The sequence below is a fragment of the Anomalospiza imberbis genome, chromosome 4 (assembly GCF_031753505.1).
Source record: "Anomalospiza imberbis isolate Cuckoo-Finch-1a 21T00152 chromosome 4, ASM3175350v1, whole genome shotgun sequence".
Classification (NCBI taxonomy): Eukaryota; Metazoa; Chordata; class Aves; order Passeriformes; family Viduidae; genus Anomalospiza; species Anomalospiza imberbis.
In genome coordinates, this window is record NC_089684.1 from 48,699,618 (window position 1) to 48,725,690 (window position 26,073).

General features: G+C 49.4%; 1 protein-coding gene across 2 annotated transcripts; it reads right to left on the bottom strand.

The window, feature by feature from the left end:
- Window positions 1–1,205: 1,205 nt before the first annotated feature.
- On the bottom strand, window positions 1,206–25,562 carry ATOH8 (atonal bHLH transcription factor 8). Of its 2 annotated transcripts, none has more exons than XM_068188431.1 (3): window positions 24,897–25,562; window positions 10,565–10,756; window positions 1,206–2,846 (listed from the first exon to the last, which is right to left on the bottom strand). In XM_068188431.1, exons 1-3 carry the CDS (start codon window positions 25,317–25,319, stop codon window positions 2,844–2,846), a joined length of 618 nt encoding a protein of 205 aa, XP_068044532.1. In that variant the 5' UTR covers window positions 25,320–25,562; the 3' UTR covers window positions 1,206–2,843. The 2 variants fall into 2 exon arrangements, with proteins under 2 accessions (XP_068044532.1, XP_068044530.1); XM_068188429.1 differs by having other exon boundaries at window positions 1,206–2,849; window positions 24,897–25,543.
- Window positions 25,563–26,073: the final 511 nt, after the last annotated feature.

Below are 26,073 nucleotides of genomic sequence, written 5' to 3' on the forward strand. Positions count from 1 at the left end.
TTTTGCTTTTCCAGCACGATAACAAACATCATTCCCTTGTTATCTTCAGAGAGAGAGACCTCTCGGGGAGGGCAGGAGTGAGGCAAGGTCAGCTCCGTACCTCAGCTGACACCACTGTGTGCCCGCCCATGAAAGCCTCCATGACAGTGTCCAAACTCACATGTTTGCCACCCTTTGGTAAACATTTATCCTTCTTGTTGTTGTCAGGGCTGGTTGGTGGAGCTGGGCTGAGATGCAGGGGCAGTGGCAGCGGTGGCATTGCTGCTCCTCTTGCCTCGCCTGACCTCCCTGTGACTCAAAAGCACCCACACAGCCTCTTCAGAGACTCGCTCACTTAAATCAGGCAAACCAGTTTAGTTTTTTAGCTTTTAGGGACTTTCATTCTGCCATCACATACTGGAGGGCGGGAATAGCAGGGAATATTAAAGGAAAGTGGATTTGGGAGTTTTTAAGTGAGCAACATAACCCCAAGGGTTAATATTTCTCTAATCAGGGGGACAAAAAATACTGTGTGACCTCAAGTCCCAGTTGCAATCCAGTGATGCTGTCCAGCTTGTGACTTATGTATTTGTAGCAAATTCCTTAACTATAACAGGCATTGAAAGGAAAAAAAAGGGTAAATAAACCTATCAGCAGTATTGTATTGTTGACTCTCCCTGCAGACCTTGCTTTACTGATAATTATTAACTCAAATGGAGAGCCATTGCAGAACTCATATGTAAAATATGATGGTACTTCTCAAATTAAAAATGCTCAGTGAATGCTTCACTCTGCCCAAAGAAAGAAATGCCCACAGGGTTTCCTGTGTCTACCAGGACAACTTGAGGTTATCCCCATTGCTCTTGCTCAAAACTCATATGGGAGAATTGCAGCACGACCATCACAAAGCCTACTGTTCTCCCTTTAGGCCATCTTGTGAGGTGGTTTTGTTTTGTTCTTTTTTTTTTTTTTCCCTACTGCCTTCCATTTCCCTTTTTCTCGCTGTTTTCTCTGGCTGGGCCACACACACGAGGTCCAGTTGCTTGCTGGTTCTTGAAAGCAAATGCACTTTAAACCCAGTCCTTTGACAGGAGTGCTAACAGCCCTGGAGCATTTCCCGCAGTCAGTGAGCTCAGCCCCTCTCCCCACTATAAGCTAAAAAGTTGGCATTAATGTATATCATAAAAGACATCGTTAAAAACTGTGCTTTAATAAAGAAATACAAATGACAATCTAAAAATGTATTTTATTGGGCTGCTAATAATGACCAGCGGTGAGAGTGGAGGGGGGAGCAATATAATGAGCTCCTGGGAGGGGTTTTGGACACAGCTGTCCCACGTGCCCCAGAAATCTGGTAGAAGACATCTCAAGCTCACTGGGACCCAGGGGACTTGGCATTGGGCAGCCTGGCACCCCAGACTCAGGCTTTGCACAGCAGCTCCCCAGCTCGGGGCTCACCAGCCAATTGCTCAGCTTGGGAAATAAACAGGCAGGCACCGAGGAGTTCAAGTTTTGTATATTCATGTCAGTAAAACAGAGACTATTCCCTCCCTTGCCCAGTGACTCTCGCCTGCCCCATCCCCTCACCCGCCCCGCTGCCTGGCGATGCTTGGCCAGACCCACGCTGGAGTAAGTCAGACACATGGGAACCTGATTCACACTGAATGCCAGGATGTGAATCCGGCCTCACAAATAATATTTCCCCTTGAGATTAACAAAACATGTTAATCTTCTTGGTTTGGAAACTCGTGTTTTTTTACTTGAACACAGAGCTCTGTCCCTCCATCATTAGCAGATGTCCTGCATACGAACTGCATTACCTATAAAGTCTGCTTACTCCAAGCAAATGTTTCTCCATCTCTTCTCTTTTTTTTTTACTTCAATTTGAAGTGAAAGGTACAGTATAGGATTCAAATGCTTTTGCATTACATGGGTTTCTGACCACTTGAAAAACCCCATGGAAAAAACGACTTCACAAACCTGAAACACCGGCTGAATCATTTTGCTGCACTTCTTTCTGCCTGGCTGAACTTTCTTCTGATTTATTTTTTTTTTCTCTCTCTCTTTGCTTTACATGGCACTTTGCTTTTGCTTGTTTAATTTAATTTCTTTATTAAAAAAAATAAATTCATAGCTCCTGTTTCAGCTCTCACTTCGTGTCAGTATTTCTACCCTGTGGATGTTTTGCACAGGCAGGAACATCAGGAAATTGCCCAAAAGGCAGAACTACAGAGTAGCTCAAAGGAAGAAGCAAACCTGAACGCCAAAGCATGGTTTGGTGTTGTCCCGGCTCTTGCCCACACCAAATGCTGGCTTCAGGGCTGCAGGCAGGGAAGTGCAGGCTGAAGAAATAAGAGGTAACTCACAGAAGGGTACAGAAATTGGGCTTTGTCACCGACAGCTGGCTGACCTGCTTGCCATGATCTGAATGGCTCCTCTGACTTTTCTTTGGCTCAAAGATTTAACATTAAGGCAAAAATAAGACACAGTGTAGAAGCTCCATCAAATCTTTGGCACAACAGCAACAACAACAACAACAACAACAACAAAAAATTACTGTACACATGAGCTGAGAGGGTAACATTTCCCAGTTAAGCAAAGGGAAAAGTGCTAAATAAATTGCACGTACGAAAAGGTGGCTGGCTTAACAACAATAAGAAGCATCCCTGTCCTTTTGTTTTTCCTTTTCTTTTCCTTTTTTCCTTTCTGTTCCAGAGATTAAGAAAGTTCCTTGGCCAATCGTCATCTCCAAAAGGGGTTTCTGCAAAAAAGCTGCTTTCAGTCTTCATCTGGATCGTGCAACCTTTGCCAAGACCAGATGTAACTCTGGCTGGAAGCTCTTCTGAATCCTCCCTTCCTGGTTGTTACTCCTGGAAAGAGAAAGATGCACCATGAGAACAGTGAACACATGGTGTCCCTTGCGTGGACTGTTGCTGACGCACGCAGGACCATCCTTGGGGACTGCTGGCCGTGGATCTGCAATTTTTAAGAGTTGGGCTCACGGTGGAACCATCTGTAGGTGCCACAATGGAGGCCAGGGCCTGCACAGAGGAGAGGGAGCGGCAGACAGGAAGAGGAAGGCTTGGGGAAGAAAAACAACTCAGTAATTTGGTGTTGGGTCCAACTCCTGTTGAAAAAAAAAAAAATTAGAAGTGATGGCAAATACCTGCTATTTTCAGATCAGGAGCTGATCTCAGAAAGCAAAGGAGTCACAACTAGATGGGTTTATGCAGGAGATGGGCCTTCCTTCCACATTTTAGTTGTTGTATTGAGTTTTCTGCAGGCATGGCTGCTCGGTCTGTGGGACTGCAACTTGTCCCATGTGTCTGTGCATTCCCCTGTGAGTCACAGCTGTGGCAAATTACTTGGGAAATTACACTGGCCTACAGAGTATTATGGCCAGGTCCATAGGAAAATGGTCAACTCCAAACCATGGCAGCTTTAGACAAGGAAATCTCATCTAAACCCCCTTCAGCATTAAAATAAGCCCCACAAATATCCCACAAACAATCGTTAACATAGTTCAAAACAGAGGAAAATCCTCAGGGCCTGAGGATTTCATGAGATCACATCTCCATTGTCCAAACTGCCTTCATCACGTGGGCTCTAAATCCTCTTTTAAATAACTTAGGAATTAGAAACTTGGAAATGAGATCACATTTTGCTAGCACTACCAGCGTTTCTTGCTTTTTTGCCAGTGGATTTAAGAACCTTTCAGGGTGCAGTACAGCTTCTGAAAGTCCTTTGGACACAGTCACCAATTCCCTGAACATGTCAGCCATATTTCTGTCAGTCTTAACAAGGTCAAACTCCTTAAAACCTGGCCTGAAAAACTTTCTTCCCCAGTCTGTTTTGTTTCTGTACTGCCTCTCCTTTTCCATCACTGGATATTGTAACATCAGGGTATAAAATACTAGTAACCTACTGGTATTTATCTGATTTATGACTATCATTAGGGCAGCTGCTGTGAGATCAACAATTACAGCTGATCATCCATGACACGCTAAGGGACAGGGGAACCTAAAATCCACCTTTTCACCCACTCCTGTCAAGTGCAGACCAGGGAAGCTCAGGACTGTCCCAGGACCATCAAGGTTTCGCTTGGTAAGAATATTTCACTAAAAGCACCCAGGTCATGCTCCATGCAATAAATGCTGGTGTCTGCTAGACCTCTGGAGTTGTCTCTGGACAATCCTACCTAGTGCTGCTCAGAGAAGATGTAGAAACTTGCTCTAATTCAAGGCTTTATTTGGGATTTTGAATAAATGAAGTTCGGGTGGGAGAATGACAAACAGCCTTGTGTATTGCCAACGTTTCTGTTGGGACCCTTCAACAATATATAATATATATTAATAACCTGTAATAGAAAAGTTGGTTGTTTTAATTTATCCCACATTTACCTATGGAAAGAAAATGTAAAAGAAGGGAGCAATGACTGCTCTCATTAATATTAAAAGACAGCAGAGAGATCAAAAGCATTTGTGGGTTTGGGAAATCAGGATGGCTTTAGGAAGAGGCATCTCAGGGCCATTTGATCGGTCCCCAGGCACTGCCCAATGCTTGGCCATGGGTTATGTTTGGTGGGAACAGGCTTTTGTTTCCCCCTCCACCCTTTTTCACTCAGCCAGGAGCTCCAAAGACAGATTTATGAGCCTGGGTCTGCTTTAAACTAATAACATCAGAACTCCCATGGCTCTTGAATTTGACAACTGGCCCAGTGACCTTGGTGAGTTTGCAGCATCCTGGAGCATTTCAATCTCCATAAATCAAAGCACTTCTGGAATTGAGTCAGCCTTTGTTCCAGGGCTTCTCCTGTCTCTTCTACTCACATCTTCCTTTTGCTGCAGTTACCCAATATGTGTGGGGTGGATCTTACCCTATTCTTGGCAACACCCTTGCTACAAAGGGGATGGACCCTATGCTGGGATCCTGCTCCCACCATGGGAGCAAATCCCTGGTTCCATCCCTGTGCTGTGATGTGACTGCTCCAACATCCCTTAAAGCAAAGGGGCTTTTGGGGTGCTGTGATGCAACAGGGGAGTCCCACATCACATCCTTTTGTAAGGAAAAGCTTTGGGCCCTGCTCTTGGGGGTACCGATACTCAATGCCCCAGTGGGCCGATGCAGGCTGCGCAGTGCCCTTGGGGATGCCCTTGGGGTGGCTGCTGCTGCCTCCCTGTCCAGAGTTGGGTGATCTTGCTCATGAACTTGTCACGAACCTTAGCACCCGTGCCCCACCTGCAATCCTTGTTTTGGGCTGCAGGGACATACAAGACACAAGTGATAAGCAAATTAATCTCACTGCCTTGTTTTTAACCAGGTCCCTGGTTAAAACTCATGGCCAGGCAGAGCCAGGTCCCCTCTGTCCCCCCAGGGATGCTGTCCCATGGCAGATGGACAGATGGACAGGCAGCTCGGAGCGGCTAGCTGCTCTCCTGTGGTCCAGCTCCTCCCTGGAGCCCGCGGAGCTGGCGGCCATGGGGATCAGACTGGCTGGCTGCCCGCTCTCGCCGGCAAGTCCTAGCAGGGAAATGAAGCTATTTTTAAAGAGGAACCTCTGCTAAGTCAAACTGCAGGGGAAAGGGAGGTTGAGTCTCATTATGAGACCCCCCTCCTCCCCACACAGGATGGGAAGCCACGAGGAAGAAATGCCATGCAGATCATCAAGGTTTTACTGTGCTGGCTCTGAATGGTTCTGAAAATCAATATCAGATGATCAATAACAGCAAGACCCTGCAGCCAGGATCATCCGCACAAACCAGGGGGTGGGAGCTGTGGCTTTATCTCGGGGCTTTGTCTAAATAAATCACGAGTCATGATACGGTGTTATCAAAAAAATATGCTCCAAGCAAATGATTTCAGTGCTGTACAAATCAAGTCTGCCACTACCATTTCTCTTTTATAATATAAACCTTTAACTTGTCCACTCCTGCAAGTAAATGTGCCTACAGAACGCCCTCCTTCCAATTTTTTCAGTGGGAATAAGTGTTACCTACAGCAGGAGCTCTGCTTTTAGCAAAGTAGCAATGAGGGGGCATCAAGGCATGGCACAGCACCACAATAACTATTTTATATAATGCAATAATTACATACATTATGTTAGCCCTTTTAGTGCAGCAGGCTGCTACAAACAGAAAAGCTTTTCATTCCATATATGTTTCTATATCATTTAATTATCTGGCAAAATATACATATATATAGAGCGTATTTTTAATTTTTAATTCCTTGCGTCTGTGCTCATCCACACACACACAGGCACAAAAGCAAGAAACTAAATTCCAGCCGAAAACTTTTATTGAGCTCCAACTGCTCGCCTGTTATTCATAACCCAGTTTCCTCTCTCACAAAGAGACCTTTCGCATGGTTTTAGTTTTTTTTTTTTTTTTTAATGTGTGTGTGTGTTTCTTTTTTTTTTTTCCCTTCTGCCTCGCTAACAGCTGCTCGCAGTGTTGTATCCTGAGTGATGATGAGGTTCTGAAAGTGTTTTTTTGGAACAGATGGCCAGGAGAGAGCTGGGGAATGTGCCAGCAGCGAGCTGGGGAATGCGCCAAGTCCTGCAGTGACTGAGTACTCCGGGTTCCAGCTCGCGTGCCTTTCCCCTGCCCTCTGCCCCAAGTGGCGCCAGCAGGACTTCCCAGCTCGCGCTCCGAACATCTGGAGTCTGCGACTGCCAGAAGAGCCGGGACGGGGGGAGGATGAAGCAGAGAGAGAGAAAATAATCCCTCACCCATCCCTCCCTGCTCGTGCTGAGCTCCCATGGCCGCGGCGATGTTGCTGCCTAGCACGGGGGCTAATCAAAAGGGAGGGGAAGGGAAAGAAAAGGAACCTTGCCGTGGGTGTTTGGGGTTTTGGGTGCTGGGTGTGCTGTGCAGGGTGTTTGTCTGCGGGTGGATCCTGCTCTGTGTATACTGACTGTGGTTGTGTCGATTGCTGGGGAAATAAGTTCTGCCCCACAGCTTTGGGGGCAGATCCTGTGGGGCTGGGGGTTTGGGTGGCTGTGATGCACAGCTCTGCACCCCTACAAATGTCAGTCACCAGGGAGAGCCGCCAGCCATGCACCCTAAAAACCTTGTCCTGACCCTGAGCTGCTTTCCTGCAGGGCACCAGAATTCAGCCCTCTGGGGGAAAAGCTGGAAAAAAGGGAGAGTGGGACCAGCAAGCTGGACCCCAAACACTACAGAATCCCCGTGAGGCTTTCAGATAACCCCTAGCCATTGAGGATCATGTGCCATGCAGAAACAAGGTACCTTGGGGGTAAGGAAAACTTGGATTTCCCTTTCTCTTGCATCCTCTGTGCTGCTGGAGAATGCTCCTGGCCGGAGCTGAAGGCAGTTCCCCCCCTCCACTTTTTCCAGGACATCACTGCGGCCCCAGCAGGACTTGGGGCTCTGCTGGGGGTGTCACAACCCAGATCTCCAACATGGTGAAACTCTTGGTTAAGGACAAGGCTTAGTCCAGATCATTTATAACCAAGCAAGAGGCAGCTTTAAAGAATGAAAACTATCATCAGAATTCACCACCACCACCACCTCCCCCCAAGTCAGCTTTTTTTCTTCTTTTTAAGAAAAGGCATCTGAAGCCTCCTTTGTTGCTTATAAATGAGATCTCCCATCACCAAACACCCTCGGTTAAGTCTCAATTGCAATAGCTAAAATCACCCTATAAACTGCAGTTATAGGACAGAGAAGGGGATTTTTTTTGTCTAGTCAAATTTGAAAGACTAAAGACAACTTTTTTAATTAACAAAATGGGAATAGAAGGGGGGTGGGAGGTAAAACCACTCAGTACATTTTCTATTGCAAAAAGCAAAATCTGAACAACAACCTAGCATTAGGGACACAAGATAATTTGCCCCCAAAAACAAAGCAAAAGGCAATGCACAATCCAGCAAAGGCAACATCTGGAGTCTCTGCCTGCCAAAACAAACTCCAACCAGCTACTTTTTTGTGTGAAAAGATCACGGTGCCACAGCACATTGCAACCAGAGAGCTGAGAGAGTGAGAGAGGCAGACACACAATAAAATGGAGATGACAGGAGATAAGGGTGTTGTGGACCTAACGTGGAGCTCAAGGAGCGGAGGTCTGTGCTCAGGATCGCTGTGATTTTTTAAAGAGAGAATATAAAAGGAAGCTCAAAAAACCAGTAACAAAATAACAACCATCCCAAAGTAGATAATTCAGAGGAACTGCTCAGTGAGTAGTGGTTTCAGAGACCTGATTAAAAACACACAGAGCTCACAAAAACGTGCCGATTTCAACATTAACGAGGGCGCGGCGATTTTGGGCCAAGCCATTGTATCCTCATCCAGCCGTCTGTGTGAGACCCCCCAGGAGAGACATCCCTTCACGCCACCTGACATCCAGAACTTGAATCGGTGCCATGCCATCCCAGCCATCCCAGATCTGTAATTTCCCTCTGACAACAGCCTTTTCCTCCTCTGTGCTCACGACTTGCTTGGCTCAAGGAGAAAGGCAGACATGCAAGATGAGTCCTCCCAACCCAGGCTTTGAACCCCCACTCCTATCTACTGGGAATTACCAGAGTTACTTAGTGGTACCTTCTGGTTTTGGCTTCATCAGCAGCTGGATGTGCTCTTGCCATCACCTGAACAAATACTGCTGGAAATAAAACTGTACTTGTCATCCATCAGGGAATCTATGTGCTCTGGGACTGCCCTAAACTTGCAGCAGAACTGTAATTTCCAGCATGAAAAGCAAGGCAGAGTGGGGATTAAGACCCTGCCTCGGGTACAAAGCCTGGCCTGCTTTTCTGAGACGACTTTTGGAGAAGGTTTAGGGTGGGTGTCCTTCAAGAACATGGAGAAAGGGCAGATTTTCTCCTGGTGATGCTGTTTCTGTGGGTTGGTGGTGCCTGGGAGGTGCTCTGGTAGATTTCCATTGTTCAGGCACTCTCGATTGGCTTGGGGCTTTTCTCCACGCATCCGGTCTGGAGTGAACCACCGTAAATGGAAAGCTTTTAATTCTTAATTTATTTTTTTAATTAAGGATGGGCCCAGCTCTAACCCTCAGATGTGAGCATCCTGGGATTTGGAGCCATTTAAAATCTGGCTCCTTGTTTCCTCTCCTTAAGCCTGCATTAGTTTACATAAGTCAAGACAATGGGTCTCAGCCCACTGGGCACCCAAAGCCTGAAGAGCAGCCCAGAAATGTGCTGAAGCCCCATGAAGGATGCTCATTCTCTTCTTTCCCTCCATTCTGACTTAGGGAGGGGATCCAAGACCTAACTAGCAATCTACTAAAGCCTCACAAAGCATGCTCATCCTCTTTTTGACATGGGAGAGGGGTTCCAACCAGCAACCTGCTGAAGCCCCAAAAATTATGCTTTTCTCCTCCCTCATCTTAACTGGCAGAGGAGACCCAAGAACCAACTCTGATCTTGCCCCAGCGTTGGTAGTACCACTTCAGTGTCCCTGGGACACCACTGCCTGTGGCACTACAGAGCCCAGAGTGAACCCCCAATATGGGGCTGTGCCCAGGAGGTCCCCCACACCTCCCAGTCCCAGGCAGTGCTGTCAGCTGTGGGCAAGAGGTGCCGCGTCTCTGCCTGGCACTGCTGCTCTGTGGGCATAAATACTGCCCATGACAGCCAGAGGAAGCAACAGGGAGTGTGCTATTGTGTTTATTTATAAACGGAATTGCTGCAGGATGATTTGCTGGGCTAAAGAGGAGGAAAAGTGAGGAAACCTGCCCGAATCAGAGGCAGATCTTAACAACACCGGGGAAGGAGCCTGCTCCCCAGCTTAGCTGCCCATTCATCCATTAAAATCCTGCTGATTTATTATCCTGCCTGACAAGCAAGCTCAGAGAGCAGGGGGAAGTTCAATTCAAGTTTACAAAACTCTTTTTGTCATAAAAGCCTGAACAAAGACATCAATCACTCCTTTAATTCACCCATGTCACTCTCTGAGAGGAAAACTGGCAGAACGCTCTGCTTCTTCCTCCCGCCGCTTGACGATGATTTCACCTAATTGGTTCAATGTTAAGTAACCTAAAGGAATGCAAGGCGTAATTAGATTTAACGTTGTTTCCTCAAGATACCCACATGTCCTTCAGGTCATACATCTTACTAATGTGTTTATACATATAATGTCTCCATTAGCTACCTTTTTTTTGTTGTCGGGTGATTTTTCTCAGAGATAAGTGTGAGATTAAACAAAACAGAAAACACAGGCGGGCGACAGTATTTTACAGGCTCCGAAAGGCGACTCAAGGTTGGTTTGGTTTAACAAGTAACAGTCCCAAGATGACTCTTAATAGGATCACGCTCGTGTTGAAACACACGATGGGCGACTAACGAGGGGAAGAGCCTGGCACGGAGCAAGGAGCATGGGGAGGAGAGAAAAGCTTTTGATTAGGGAGGAATGTGGTTATTACAAGATCAGATGGATGGAAGAGAAAAAGAAAGAGAGAGAGAGAAAGGCGAGGGATAAAAAAAATCAGGCAAATTTCACAAGGTTCAGAAAAGAAGGAAACCACTTTGGATTTTTTTTTCTTTTTTTTCCCCTCCCTTTTGTAACTTTTACCATTTTTTAGGGGATGAGCTGGGGGAGAGGCTGTAACATACCTTCCTTTTTTTAGATCTTCCTTCTGCTTGTAAGGTCCTAGTGCACTGCTCCACGCATTCAGAGAAGCTCATGTTACTGTGGTCAGCGCTGTAATCCAGGTCTGCTAGTCTGGCCAGGGAAAGGATATAGTTACAGGCTATTCTCAAGATGGCCAGTTTGGACAACTTTTGACCATAAGAATAGCAGGGAACCTAGAAAGGGTAACAGGGAAAAAGAAATAATTAAAAATTAGGCCAGATAAACAAAATATCTTGCTTGAAGCATGGCAAAACAACTGTGAGTTATTTTCTTAGCAGTTTTAACACAAATAGAAACTCCAGTGATAAAATGCCATATGGTCCCAACAGGTTTTTAAGAAGAACTCCCCTGCTGATCTCCATGGGGATGAAAGCAGCAGGAAGCCTCTTGATTTCAGCAGGGAAGTTCTGCTTAAAATGTGATGGCAGGATACGGGCTGGGACATCTGCCTGCTGCTCAGTTCACTTCTTGGAGGCCCTTTTCCTTAGAAACCTGAATCCCAATGCCTCCCAGTAACTTGTCTTAAGTAACTTACTCCCCACAATTAGCTCCCATGTCATCACAGGTCTTGCAGAATAAGGCAATAAGAAGGTACAAGCAACTATGTCACAACCCATTGTTTTTGTGCTCAAACAACATCAGTTGTGGCCTTCAGCCCATGTAAAAACACGATGTTGTTGAGTAGCAGGACCTTGAGCAGGCAGTAATTTCCATTTGTTTAAACACTCCATCATGGTACCTCACCCCACAAAAAAGACCAAAACAGAGCTCGTTTCAGGGAGCTGGGTGTATCTTATGCAATTTATTTCTTCACCCTTAAAGATTTCTACTGTAATATGAAACATTTGAACAATTCAAACTAAACTGAGTGTGTCTCAATAACTGAGCAGTATATGGTTCTTGCTGCAGAAGGGTGGGTTGCTTTTCAATCATGATCTAGAAAAACACTACATCTACACTTGATTTTAGGCATACAACTTTAATATGTCCAGCTTAAAGACAGGTCTTCTGAATTCGACAGGCTTGGGCAACCCATTTTCTAGTTTGCAAAATTGCTGAAGGTCCCTCAGCCTTTAACAAACAAGAGTCTCTTGCCTACGGGCAACTGAAGCTGTGCATTCATCTGAAATCCATCCGAGCCCCTCAGGTTGTCTGACCACCTGTCAAAGTTTTCACAGTCATCAATCATTGGAACACCTCAGTGTTTCTCTACCACCTGCCTCCGTACCAGTCCCCATTCTCCACACCCCTCTAGAGTGTCACACTCAGCTTAGGGCTGGAGATTTTTATTTCCTCTTGCCATGCTCATGCCTCAGCTTCTCTCTCCTCCACACGGACACAAAGAAGGGATCACCCCCATCAAGTCAAGGAATGCTCTCTTTGACTTTACAGAAGGTAAAATGTGTTCAGCCCCTCCACAAACCCCACAGCAGCCATACACAGATGCCAAAGGAGGAGCAGAACAGCTCAGGTATATGTATAGGATTTTCCCAAGTGTTCTGTCAGGTTCCAGCTACCATCACCTCCATCACTTCAGCTAGATGTGCCATCCCCAAATTTAGCAACCCATGATAGATCTTTTCTGTCCATGAACTTGGTCTGGAAAGCTGAACCAATCCTGTTGATTTTGAGCAGCCACAACAGCTTTGTTCAAAGCGTTCTCTCCAGTCTATAAAATTTTTTTCTCTTTTTGCTTGTTTTGAACTTGGCTCCTACTGTCTTCCCTTGAGGTACTACAGTTCTGTATTAGAAAAGAGGACAACAGATATTCACCTCCTGTGTGACATATGTTTTTTAGTTCACCATCATCTCTTCAGCCTCTTTTCCAAAAGAAAAAGATTAATCCTCCTTTGCAGACAGTTCTATGGAAGTCATCCCATATCTTTGATGACGCCTGCTGCTCCTTCCTGAACCTTTCTTAGTCCCTTTGGAGATGATCAAAACACAAAGTGTTCATGTTGTGGGTGCATATATCTAACAGATGCTTATGTTCTCTGTTTTGTTTAATATTCCTTTCTTCCTAACTCCTTTGATTTGATTCGATTTGTGACTGCTGCCAGACACTTTCCTTGAGCCATCTTGAGAAACCCCAAGGTCTCCCTTCTCTGAAATAATGGACAGCTCAGGGTCTATCACTTCATATGTGGACTCTGGTATGTTTCTTTCCATATGCATCACTTCACTTTATCTGTGTGGCATTTATTTCACCAGCCATATAATTACCTCATCACTCAGAGTCATGAAATTCAGCACAGCTCACACAGTCACAATTTCAGGAGGTGGAACCTGACATTCCCTGTTTAAAGCAGAGCTAAGCTCAGAGTCAGATCATGGTTTGTCCACTCATGATGTCCCTCCCTGCAGGAGCTGGCCCTTTTTCCCTACCCACCATTCCCTGCCTCTACACTGATCACTAATCCACACTCCCATCCAAGCTGTTTGGTTTCTTCTTTCCTAGGGAAGACCTCTGCCATGGTGCTTATGGAAATCCAAACTAATTTCTTGTCTCACCCTTACCCAAGAGCACAGGGATTTTAGAACAGTTGACCCCATGGGCCATGTCTTGTACAAGACATAGAATCCTTCAGGCTGGAAAACACCCCTAAGGACACGGACTCCATCCATGACCCCAGCACTGCCAAGGCCACCACTAAACCGTGTCCCCAAGGACCACATCTGCACATTTTCTGAACACTTCCAGGGATGGTGACTCTACCACCTCCCTGGGCAGGCTGTTCCAATGTTTAACCACCCTTTTAGTGAAGATATTTTTCTAATATCCAATCTAAACCTCCCCTAGCACAACTTGAAGCTATTTCCTCTTGTCCTGTCACTTGTTACCTGTGAGAAGAGACCAAATCCTACCTAGCTGCCCCCTCCTGTAATGGAGTTGTGCAGAACCAGAAGGTCCCACCAAGCCTCCTTTTCTCAGGCTAAGCCCCCCAGCTCCCTCAGCTGCTCCCAATCAGACTTATGCTCCAGACCCTTCCCCAGCTCTGTTGCCCTTCTCTGGACATGCTGCAGCACCTTAATGTCCTTCTTGTAAAGAGGGATCCAAAACTGAACACAGGATTCGAGGTGTGATGTGGCTGAGATGCCTCTCCAGAAACCAGCCATAAAACTTTAAATTGCCTTTTTTTAATACGCACCATCTACTACTGATACCGCTGAAAATACAAGGAATCACAGAATGGCTTGGGTTGGGAGGGACCTTTAAAGGTCACCTAGTCCAAATTCCCCCCTGCAATGAGCAGGGACATCACAGAGAATCTGCTTAAGAGCCCCTTTTTGTCTGACAAAACCTCTCTCTAAATCCCTGCCTTCACTTTTTTTGCCAACATTATGCACCCAGCAATGCCCCTGTCCTCAGTACCTGGTCCCCAGATGCAACAAGCTGAGTTATTTTGAAAGCAAGAGCTTCAGGCAGCAGAAACACCCAAGTCTCTTTCGACACCAACGCAACGAAAACAGCAGAGACCCCAGATCAAAAGGCATCAGGAAAGAACAAAGCAAGATGGAAACTAAAATGGAAGGATTCAGTGAAATGTGGGAGTAATTTCAGAATTAGAGCAAGAAGGAAGCTAAATTGAGTGGAAGGAAAATAGACCATGAAATCCTTGAGGCTGATGCACAGACGCTGTCCAGTTACAACACGAGAAGGCAGGCTAATGTCTCTTTTCCTCATCTGTTTTGCTCTTTCTTTTGTGTTTTGGGATTTTTCTTATTTTAAGGAAACAAAAAAGAAACAAAACAAAACCCAAACTATTTTGTAGGATGTGTTTGCTACAAAAGGCAAGGAAGATCTCAGTGCTAACACAGCTGACAAAACCCTCATTTGGGACTACACAGCACTTTTCCCACACTACTGCAGCAGAGTCCAAGCTGGAGCTGCCCTGCATGCCCATGGGAAGAGGGAACACCTTGAAGTGTTCAGACACTCCTGTGATGGGTGCAGGGCACCAACATTAAGAGATAAGAGTTTTTTTGCCATGGTAACAGTGTTAGAAAAACTATTTCATAGGAACCCTCCCTGTCTTGGCTCAGGTCCTGCCATTTTAATGTTTCCTTTTGAATTAAACATGGGAAATTAAGAGAGGAATGAGCCACTTAGTTCAAATCCAGAGCCAAAACTTCCCCAAGTGTGTCTGTGTGTAACTTTGGTATTATCTCTTCTTTAACACAAAGTCTACAGGAAAGAGGGGACAGATTTGTACAAATTGCAGTAATGGGTGTCAGTGACACACCTGGATGCCAAGAAATTTTCAAAATCCAACTTAAAAAAGAGAGAGTGTTTTAGAGGTGGGAAAAATGCCTGGGGCTGGTGTGGCCCTGCAGGTGTAACCCTCCCAGATCCCACAGAGTCTCCACACAGATCTTTGGCAGGCAGTAACGTGAGCAGGTATCTGTCATGCTCCTGGCAAGGACCAAACCCTTTCCTTCTGTCACCTTCTTGCTCCTCATGCCTGAACTGAACAGACTTCAGTGCTTTAATGGGGCAGCTATGAGCTGAGCAAGTCCATCCAGAGCCAGGGGGAACCAGGCTCGAGTTTCTGGGTAGTTAATGAAAATATTTCCCTCATCTGACCTCACTGGTCTCTGCCGAGCAGCAGCACAGCTCATCATCTTGCCTGCAATATTTGCAATGATTAAAAGGAATTAGGAAGGAACTGCAACTGAAATTTCACACCAGTCCTGAGGAATGCAGCTGTCTGCTAGAAAGGCAAGGACAGCAGCACCATCCTTAGCTTTGGGACATCAGCACAGAGTGAGCTGGGACCACAGAAACCAGAGCTCCAGTCAGGATGTTCGCTAGTTGTGTCTGCAAAGGGCTCTGCGGAGTCTCATGCGTCTTATCAGTGATCCCCAGGCTGGCAGGAGTTGAAGCAAGGCAAGATGAATGCTCCTAGGACATATTCCTGTGCAGAAGAGCCCTTCTTTGGCAGGAAAATAGAAAGGGATGTGACCTAACAGGTCTGTTCTATCCTTGACATCTCAGACTCAGAGGCAGCGCCCTTGGAAAACCAGAGATGCTCCCTTTGAAATCCATGGGAAGTCTGCCGTGCTCTTGACCTGCAGCCAGCCCTCTCGAGGAGGGCAGGGATCCACTGCAGCTCCCCAGAGCATCACTGTCATCCACCAAAGCCATGGTGGGAGCTGGTTCTGACATGGCACAGGAGAGGAGGCTGCAGGATGAGTTTGGGGAACAACTAGAGATGGGTGGAAGGGAACAACTGTCACCCTGCCATATGAGGGAACAGAGTGTGTTCACTGTGATGGGTGAGCAGGGAACAACCAGGAGCATCCCTGCACTTTAGGAGCATGAAGCCAGTTCACATCATTGAGCTTCTGTCTTTGTAGCTCTGTCTTTATAAAATAGATACCATTTCCGTAAACACCCTCTGGACCTGTTCAGATAACATCTGTAAAACCAAGTCTGCTTTTACACTGCATGAAAATGCTGGGGTAAAGAAGGGTGTTGAGTGCTGGGGGTCCAGATGTCTCTTTTACTGTGCTCCAAATGTCATCCAGCAGCACAGACGTGCACAGATCCCCTCCACATGAAGGTCACACAGGGCAGAATTGGGCCCCCTGGGCACAGCAGGGAAGATGGGACAGCTCTAAGGCAGTGTTTGTGATGCAGCATAAGCCAAGCCTTCCTGACAGCTAGTTCCTCAACATGACATAATAAGCTGCTGAATCTACCTGTCTGCTAATTCATCTGGTTTATTCTTATGCTGGGAGTTAAAACACATCAGGGCTCCTCTCCTTGCCCCCCTCCCCCAGGAAAACATTTGGCTGCCTCTCCCCTGCATCCCAACACGCAGCCCAGCGGCGCTGTCTCATTGTTTGTGCTGCGCTTCCTGCCAAAAATATTTCCAGAGGTTCATATAAATGTCCAGTACTTAATAGTTCTGGCAGTTGTACATCCCTTTCTAACCCAGGGTGAGTCAGACACTTCCTGGGGCTAAGACACCTTGGGGGAACAGTGGCAGGGTGGGGCAGCAGGATTGACAGTGTCCCTTGCTTGTTGGCCCTGAGCACAGGGGAAGCCCCTCTTTCATGATCTCAAATTATCTCCAGGCTGGCATCTGTAGAGCTTCTGTGGATGTGTGGATGCCTCATCCCTGAAAGGATGCCTCATCCCAAGGCCAAGCTGATGTGACTTGGAGTAACTTGCGCTAGCGGAAGGCATCCCTGCCCATGGCAGTGGGGTTGGAACTAGATGATCTTTAAGGTCCCTTCCAACCCAAACTCTCTGTGATTCCACGAGTAAGATCCTTAACAAGCTGAAGGCTTTGCCGAGAAGATCATTGCCTCTATTCAAGATGTGTTACAGCGTAGTGTTTTTGGGAAGGGTTTGGAGCCAGCTCTGGGGGTAAAGTGAACACATATGGTCCTTTTGCTTCTTGCAGGACTCATTTCATGACTTGGTTGGTGTGTTCAGGTCCAGCAGCAAGGTAACTTGGCCTCCCTACCTTGCTCTCAACAGCTGCAGGCCCTGAGTCCTTCTAACATTCCAGGTGGGACAATGATGACTTACACAGCTGTATGATGGAAAAGCCTGCAAGTATTCCTGGGACATCCTTTCACAGTCCTGCCTGATCCCTTCAGACTTGATTCCCAAATATCCCTCCTGCTGCTGCCCTCAGCACAGCAGCAACCAGGATCCACCAATGGCTCCTCCGTGCCACTGGTGCTCACTACACTGACCTGCACCTTTGGGGCAGCACCCTTGGCTTTGAACCCAGCAAGGCCAGATCTTGCTGTGTGGATATATGGCATGGCTCCCAGGGGACTGCTTCTGGAAAAGGGCCCCACAGAATCACAGAATAGTTTGAGTTGAAAAGGATCTTTAAAGGTCATCCAGTCCAACCCCCTGCAGTGTGCAGGGACATCTTTAACTAGATCAGGTTGACCTTGAATGTTTCTAGGGATGGGATATGTATCACCTCTCTGGGCAACCTGTGCCAGTGTTTTACAAGCCTCATTGCAAAAACTTTCTTCCTTATATCTAGTCTAAATCTACCCTCTTTTAGTTTAAAACCATTATGCCTTGTCCTATGACAACAGGGTGTACTAAACAGTTTGTCCTCATTCTTCTTATAGTCCTCCTTTAAGGGGAAGGGGTGAAGGGGCTGAAAAAATCTCCCAGAACCTTCTCTTCTCTAGGCTGAACAATCCAAACTTTCTCAGCCATTTACTTGATCAACTTGGTGGCCTCCTCTGTACTTGCTCCAACAGATCCACATCTTTCCTATCCTGAGGATTCCAGAGCTGGATGCAGCACTGCAGGTGGGGCCTCACCAGAGCAGAGTAGAGGGGAAGAGTCACCTCCCCTGACCACCTGTGGTGTCACAATGTCAGATGTTCCACAGAGCTCTATTCCAGCCAGCAATGGGCAGCTATTCCATGCCATGAGTCTGAAAGGCTTTTGTTTTCTCTGCCACCAGAATGCTGTGGCAGAAAAGGGGCAGCTTTGTGCTAGCAATGCAATCCCAGCAGTTTGAAAGAAAGCCTCACCCCTGCCTCACCACGGGGAGCAAAGTGCTCAGCCCAGGCCCAAACCCAGCTGAAAAATGCCAACAAGAACAAAAGCAGCACCGCTCAGGCAGGAGCCCCAGTCCTGACCGAGATGCCTTTGCCTCTTGGGTGGGTCCATGCTGTCAAACAACCCAGCTCCTGGTTCCCTCCCAGCTCCTGGCTCCCCCATCGCTCACATTACAAAAACATGAGTTCACTCCTTGGAGCGAATGAATTGGCTTCCTCCAAACAAAACCTAGGTGTGGTGCTGGGTGAGTTCACCCCGGGAATCTCTTCCAAATGGCAGTCTGGTTAATGCTGCCCCAGGCCTGGCTCCGCTCCGTTTTGGACAGTTGTTCTGCACTTCCCACAGATGTTTTGCACACCCAAAGTCTCCTGCACATCCTCAGGGTGCACAACACACCCCCTCATATCATGCCTGAAAAATATCACATTGCTGGGTTGCAGCAACGCTCTTACCTTATTGCTGGTTCTTTGAACCACTTCCCCAAATAGTAACTAGACAGACAATTACTGGGATTATCAGATGAGAAATCCCAGGGCTACTGGGCACAGAAAATCTCCTCTTAAAGGGGCTGCCTTCTAGCACTATAGCAAGGAAACACTTTTTGGGGTGGTAGTTTAGTAGTGGCCATCTGCATCTCTGAGGTCCAAAATCCCTGGTAAATAGGAAAGCAAGCTCCACTTGGAGATAATGGCATTACCTCAGCATGGCCTTGGTGACTCTTCAGTCACCAGCCACTGCTGGACACCACGGGGTTTTCCCCTCCCTTGCCATCACTGCTGAGCCCCAGGAGCTATCATGAGCCCATGGCAGCTGCAAAGGAGCACAACCTCCCACAGCACACACGTGGCTCTGCTTGCATCCCTGCGTGGCACAGGGGACAGTGCAAACCAGGGCCAGGATGGGAAATATTGCTTGGGGAATACACATGGCATAGACCAAAGGAGCTGCAGGCTGGGAACAAAGAGCCTGGGGAGCTCTGCTGCAAGGTACTGAAAAGTGTCCCACCTCCCCACTGCAGCCCGGAAAGGAATTTGACAGTGGATTAAGGCAGGGAGCAGAGGCTGGATTCAAAGCCTGATGGAGAAAAGCAGACTCTTTTCTCCAGTTTCAGTGGGAGCCATAAGAAAACACAGAGGTTAACTGAGGGTGGCTGCAGCAGGCAGAGCAAATACCTCCGACAGAAGCAGGATTTGTAGCAAAGGATAAAATCAGCTAGACAACAGCCAAGGGAGCAGAAAAGCCTGTTCTTGGTGACACACAGCCATTGTTTTCAGGATTTTTGTCCTTTTGTTTGGTTTCTCCTTTATTTTCTTTCCTCCTGTGTTGCTTCAGGCCAGTATTTTGTCATCTTCTTTAGCTGTTAAACCACAGGGCCGCCCCACTCTGGGTTCTAAATATCCATCAGTGTCACTTGGGAGTGGCAGCAGCCATGGATATGCTTTGGTTAATGCTGGGCTGTTCAGTGACAACACGCAGCAGTGGCACTGCACACTGTGCCTGGAAGATGCTCGTGCTCTCCTGAAGTCCAGCTGCATCTCTCCAACAGCCAAACCTTCACCCCCAGAGAGCTCAATGGGTGGTTTTTCTTCAGGAGCTGGGTTTTAAGGCATCTTAGGGTTTCCTGCTGGTGGGATCACAGAGGGATGAATCACTGGGAACAGGGCTGGGAGATGCCAGCAGGTGACTGAGGACAGCTCTCAGCCTCCCCACCACACAGAAAGGACACGTCAGTGACCCTGGTCACACGCAGGGTCCCGCCTGCAGAGGTGACAAACCACAGCCGCCCTTGGGATGACACACAAAGAGGGTGAGCACGGAATGACGCATCCGCAGAACAGCCTCAGCCTCTGCTGGCTTGTGGCTAAGGCACAGCTCCTGCCTCCATTCACTGCCTGGTTTGTCCCTTCAAACCCCTGCAGACAGTTTGTCCCCACAGCCACAAAATCTCCTCCTATAGCCTTGAGGCTTCGGCTCCTGATGTCCCACCATGCTCCCAACGGGAGCAAGCAGGGTCTTTTCTACACTGATTTAACAACAAGCCACAGCAGCCATGTGCATGCTGGAGGCACAAAGTGAAAGGATACTAGTATGAGTGTGGGGAAAACCTCCATTCCAGCAGCTAAAAAGCCCTATAAAACCCTAAAGTATCTCCAGAACCCACATCACTGTAGAGAGTGAGGCTGTCAGCTGCTGAGGCAGAGAATGTCCTGGCAACGTGGTGGTGAAAAGATTTAGAAAAACGCCAATGCACTTCAAGGGAAGATAAATGTCTGTGAACACATTTGCTCCCAGCACAGACTCCAGCTCACTGTGGCTCGATGCATTACTTTCTTCAGGAGGAGCTGGACAGCAGTGCTCCAGAGAGAAACCAGATGTGCAAGCCCAGGCAGGCTCCAGATCAGGAAGGCTGCTGTGGTTGTCTCCTTCCATCGAGGGAGAGTTTGCTGCCACCTTAGGGTCTGTCAGCACAGCTGAGGAGCTTGATCCCAACTCTTGGGAGTGCAGCATACTGGTTTGCTTGGCTGTCCATGCAGTCTCATGGTGAAGAGCCCAATTCCCTTGTGACCAAGGCCTCCAGCAGAAAACCTGGTGGCTAAGGCCATACTGCAATAAAAGTTACAATAGTTCAGTCTCACAGTTGGGATTTGCTGGAGGATGAGTCTCTTGCTGCCAATAGGAATTTGCAGACAAAAAAAAAAAGAGACAGAATTGCGTTGCATGGAGAATGGTTGCTTTGAAGATAGCCAATGTTGTTGTCACATCTTGTCTCCTCCAGACGGCTGCACCACTCCATGAATTGGAACACCCACCAGCAAAAGGACAGGTAGGAGTCTTCACATGGAGGACAAGATGACCTCAGGTCCTTGTGAACTCGGTGCTATGTCTCTGTCTGCATCAGAGAGGTTTGGGTTCACTGACCACCCACCATGGCAGGGAGAGGAAGATGCAAAGGATGGAAGTGACAACCCACCATGTCACACGTGGAGGGTCCTGCAGCAGCCAGGGCTGTGCAAGGACTCACTGACCAGCACCTGCCAGGGCATTTGAGGGCAGGAGACCAGTGCTCCAGATAGGAGCTGCCCAGTCACAGGGACAGGAGCAGCCCCCAGGAGGGACACCAGAAAGGCAGCAGCAGCAGGACAGCCAAGTGCAGCAGAAGTATCTCACCACCTCAAAGTGTTTCAGAGAAGGTCAGTGTTTTCCAAGGAGAACTACACTGTTTGCCTCAGGAGTCTGCTGTCAGTGGAAGGATCGCTTGGACAAATGATACTTGGGGGACTAAGGGGGAGAAATCTCTTCCAGACTTAATAGCTGAAGACCACAAGTACCAAGACCAGGGGGAAGGAGCTGTTCCTCTGGAACATCTGCTCTTCAGTCCCACTTCAGTGCTATGGCCGTATAGCAAAGGCAGCAGCTCAATACAGAGATGGAGAGAAATCCTTGTTCCTGGTGGCTGTGACACCAAGGGGTGAACACAATGGCAACGACACGTCTCTCCCAGCAGCAGGCAGCTTCCCAGAGCTGGCAGCTGCCCGCCTACCTCCCACCTCTGAGGGGGCCCTGGCCTCCGAGACAAGCTGGGGACAGCTCAGTCCTCAGGGACATGGTTGGGTTAGCCTCTCCTTGTGCTAAACAACTGTGTTTGGCTCTTCCTCCACCAAGAACTGGGAGAAAAAAAAAAGAACCCACACCCCTTCCTGCCATCTGGAGAGTTAGTCGACACAAGCCAAAACATGTGTGCCATATGTACGCAGCTGTGGAGCGCAGGGACGCCGCCGTCAGCCCATCTGTCCGGTGTGCTGCATGCCAGTCGCTCACCCTCGGGTGGGCTGCTGAGGCAGGGAGAGTGTCCTGCAGAGAGGCATGACTTCCCTTTCCTGCTCCACCTCCTCCTCCTCCTCAGCAAACACGGATGGGCTCCCTACAGTGTGGCTGTGGTGGGTCTGATCCTGCAAGCAAAGGGGTTTTATCTCACCAGTGAGATAAACCAGTGAGGGTGGGTATCTCCACTCACGCATCCAAACAGGGACGGGGATGACACCTGTAGGTGCTGGGTACCAATGGCTGAGGAAGGCTCCTGCTTCCAGCACCTCCACATCCAGCACCTGACCCCCACCCAAAGGAGCGCGGGGCTAGGGTCGGCCGTGTGCAAGCATGGCACAATCCCCTGCTCTCGCCCGCCTGCCTGCTGGGACGTATCAGTTTCAGTGCCTCAGGAAAAGCCTCCCAGCTGCTTAAGAGCCTGATATGTGATGACAAGGAGGGGACGGAGGACTAACCAAGGAACAAGAAGGGAGGCCTGAAGCAGACAGCACACAGGGATTGCCTCTCGCAAGGGGCTGAAGGCCCTTTGTATGCCCTGGCAAGTGGGAAGATGGTGCTGACCTGAGGCAAGAGAAAGCTTCCCTACTGCATGTACCTCCACCAGGGCATCTCCATACCCTTGCTTCCCACCCGCTGGCCAAGGTGTGACAGAAAGGTACCTACTGTCTCCTGATCTGAGCTGCCCCCCAGAAACCCCTCCGCCGTCACCGCTGCGAGTGACGTGAGTGACAAGGCAGCGCCGTGCATATGTGCAATGAAGCTGACTGTCACCTGATGTCACGTACAGCAACCAGGCACGCCGCTGGCAGCCCAACAAGAAATGAATACAAATGTCATCCAATGATGGTCGGGACAGCCAGCCCACCCCTCAGCAAATTGCTAGGAAAACCTCGCAGCAAACATTTCCCAGAGAATGATTTCTTTCTCTCTGCAGAGTGAACACAGCTCTGCCAGTATGTTCCTGTGCTGACCCTAGAGACCGGCTTTCAGGGGAAGAGAGGACGGCAACTTGTTCTCCGGGCTCTTTGGACTCCCAGCTGAGTCCACGGCTGAAGTGATTTATAGAGACAGGGCCAAGGCCAGGAATCTGAGGCTTTTCAAGAGTTGCCCATTTCCCAAAAGAGTGCGGCTTTAATTTGTTGCCTGCCTGACTTCTGCTTGAGGCTCAGCCTAGAACAAGATTGCCAGTGATTTGGGAAATCAGTGCTACTTCCCCTTGCGGTTTTGGTGGTGTAGATGTCTGTCCATGGAGAATCAGACTGACACTTCCAGGCGTGTTACACACAGTCATCAAACAAACGAAATATGGAAGCAGCTTACAGAAACAAAATATATCAAGTCTGGAGTTTGCATCTACAAGGGACAGCCTCTCAGCACTGGGGGACAGCACACACTGGTTTACTGGGATTGTAACAGGAGTAGTGAGATCCCACCACTGCAGTGATCAAAAATGCTCTAGTTTAGTTGTTCAACAGCGATTTTCTCCTGACATACAGCCCTGGTCTGTCAGCCCCTGAAATCTGTTTGCCTAAGTAGATAATGAGAAAGGATTAACTCTTGGGGTGCAACTACCCAGGACGCAGCAGTCATTGAGACAGGCTCCAGACAGCATGCTGAAGATAAGAACAAGCAGATTTCCTCTAAGCAGGAGAGAGGATTGAGTCCTAAAATGAGCACACTTGGGGAATGGCTCAGATTAGTTATGTCCAGACGATGGTAGGGAAAAGCCTGAGTGTGTGAGCTCCACTGCAAGCAGAGCACGCTGCTCCCACCAGGCTGGAGGGACCATCCTGGGAGAGGTGATGCTTAACACCTCTCACAGGCAGACTCGTCTGCAGCTTACAGCCCTCTGAGCCATCTCCTCCTTCCTGCACACCTGGAATAGTCCCATCAACAGTTAACAGAAAGGCAGAAAAGCCAGCACAGCTGGGCTTGCACAATGTGACAGCACATCTTTATCTATCACTGCACTCTACGCGGTGCCTACATGCAGAGAAGGCTGAGTACAGGGGCCAGGGCACTGATTTATCCTTGTGCAGAAGATACAAGAGCCTTGCAAGCTTCTATGCATCTCTCCTCATCCTGGGGAGGTAATAGAAAGATTTTGACCAAAACCTTTCATTTACTTTTCAATAGTGCCACCCTGACACTGTGAACATATCCTTTACAGACAAGCATGAGGATTTTCAAGACCTCTCAGCAAGAAAGCCCAGCACCAGACACACTTCAAACACATGCTACAGTAAAAACCATGGGAAGCTAACTGGTGGAGGACCACAGCTCAGCTCGGCTATCCCTAGCACACATGGCACATAGAACGTTTCAGAGGCTGCTGCAAGAACCCCAGGGGCTCTGAGGGATCAGGCACCCCGCACCAAAGTCAACAGGAGCACGGTGCTGCCCAAATTCCCGGTGATCCCTTTGGGGCAGCTCACCGCAGCTGGACAGCTGGCAAGTACACGTGCTCTAGGTGCAGGAGCATCACCCCAGCTCCCAGCAAGACCAAGTGCCTCCCTACACACTCTGCTCTCCCTCGGAGGGATTTATCGGGTTTGTTTTATTTTTCGCTCTCTACACCACTCTCCCTCCGGGGGAAAAAAAAATAAAGAAAAAAAAAGTCCAAAACTTTCTAACTGCAACCAAATTAAAAGTCCTTATTTATTTATCTTGAGTGTTAGCACGGTTCTAGGGTTGGTACTTCCAGGCATTTTGAACCGACTTCCCCTCCTGTCAGGCGGCCACTCAGCTCCTGTCCTTCACCTCCCCTGGCCCCGGGCGCGGGGCAGCGCGGGCGCTCCCCCGTCCCTGCGCACCCTGCAGCCCCCCGCGGGGTCCCGACGGGCAGAGCACGGGACGGGCTGGCGAAGCGCCGCCCGGTGCCCCCCGCCGGTGGAGTGGCCGGGCGGAGCGGCCGGCGGCGCCCGGGCGGCGGCAGGTACCTGCTTGCGCAGCGCCTCGAAGGCGGCGCTGATGGTGTGGACGCGGGTCCTCTCCCGGGCGTTGGCCAGCAGCCGCCGCGTCTGCTGCAGCGCTTTGATCTCCGGCGAGACGCCGGACGCCTCTCCCGGCCGCGGGCGCGGGGAAGCGGCGGGCGGCGGCGGCGGGGCGGCGGGGAAGGCGCTGGCGGCGGCGGGGCCGAGCGCGGCGCTGCGCGGCTCCCAGGCGGGCGGCGGGGCGGCGGCGGCGGCGGGGGGCGGCGCGGGGGGTGCGCGGAGCCCGGTCCGCCGCCCGCTCAGCACTTTGAGCTCCACGCGGAAACTTTTGCAGCCGCCGTGCTTCCGCCGCAGCCGCCGCAGCCCCCCGAGCTCGGCGGGGCAGAGGCGCGGCCAGGGCTCGCCCTCGGCCAGCGGCGCGCTCCGCATGGCGCGGGGCGCTGCGCGGCGAAGCTCAGCCGCGGCCGCTCCGCCGCTGCGCTGCTCCCGATGCTGCCGCTGCTGCCGCTGCTGCCGCCGCCCCGCTGTCGCCCATCTGCGCCCGCCCGGCCGCGGCGGGCAGCGGAGCCCCGGCTCCGTCCGTCCGTCCTCCGAGCCGTGCGCCCGGCAGCAGCTCCGCGCAGCTTCGCGCAGCTCCCCGCAGCCTGCCTCCCGCCGCCGGCAGCCGGCCGCCGCGCAGATGAGCGGCTTTAAAGAAACAGGAAGGCTGGCCCTTTTTTTTTTTTTTTTTTTTTTTTTTTCTTCCCAAAACAGCTGTGCTGCCAATCTCCTTTGTTCATCCCCCCCACCCCCCCTTCCCTTCCCTTCCCTCCCCTCCCACCCCACTCCCACTTTCTTCTTTAATCTCGCTCTTCCATGCGATGGAAGAGAAATCCTGCCCCCCGGAGACTTGCCGCGACCCACCGTGTGCGCTTCTCCCCCAGCCCCATGCCTTGCTTTCCCCAGGGAAATCTGTGATTTGCTTTGGTTCCAAACCCACTTCATTCCGCTTGTCCTTATCACTGGTTTTCCTCATCAAGACCCTCATCTGCGAGGCATGGGGTGCCTGACTTCACGTTGCCTTCCTGAATGTGCTCGGGAGCACAGCCGGCACCCCGGCGGGATGGGAAACTGGGGGAGCTCCGGCGCTTCTCACACATCCCTCCCGCCGCCCGCCGAATCCTTCGGTTGCTGCTCCGCCACC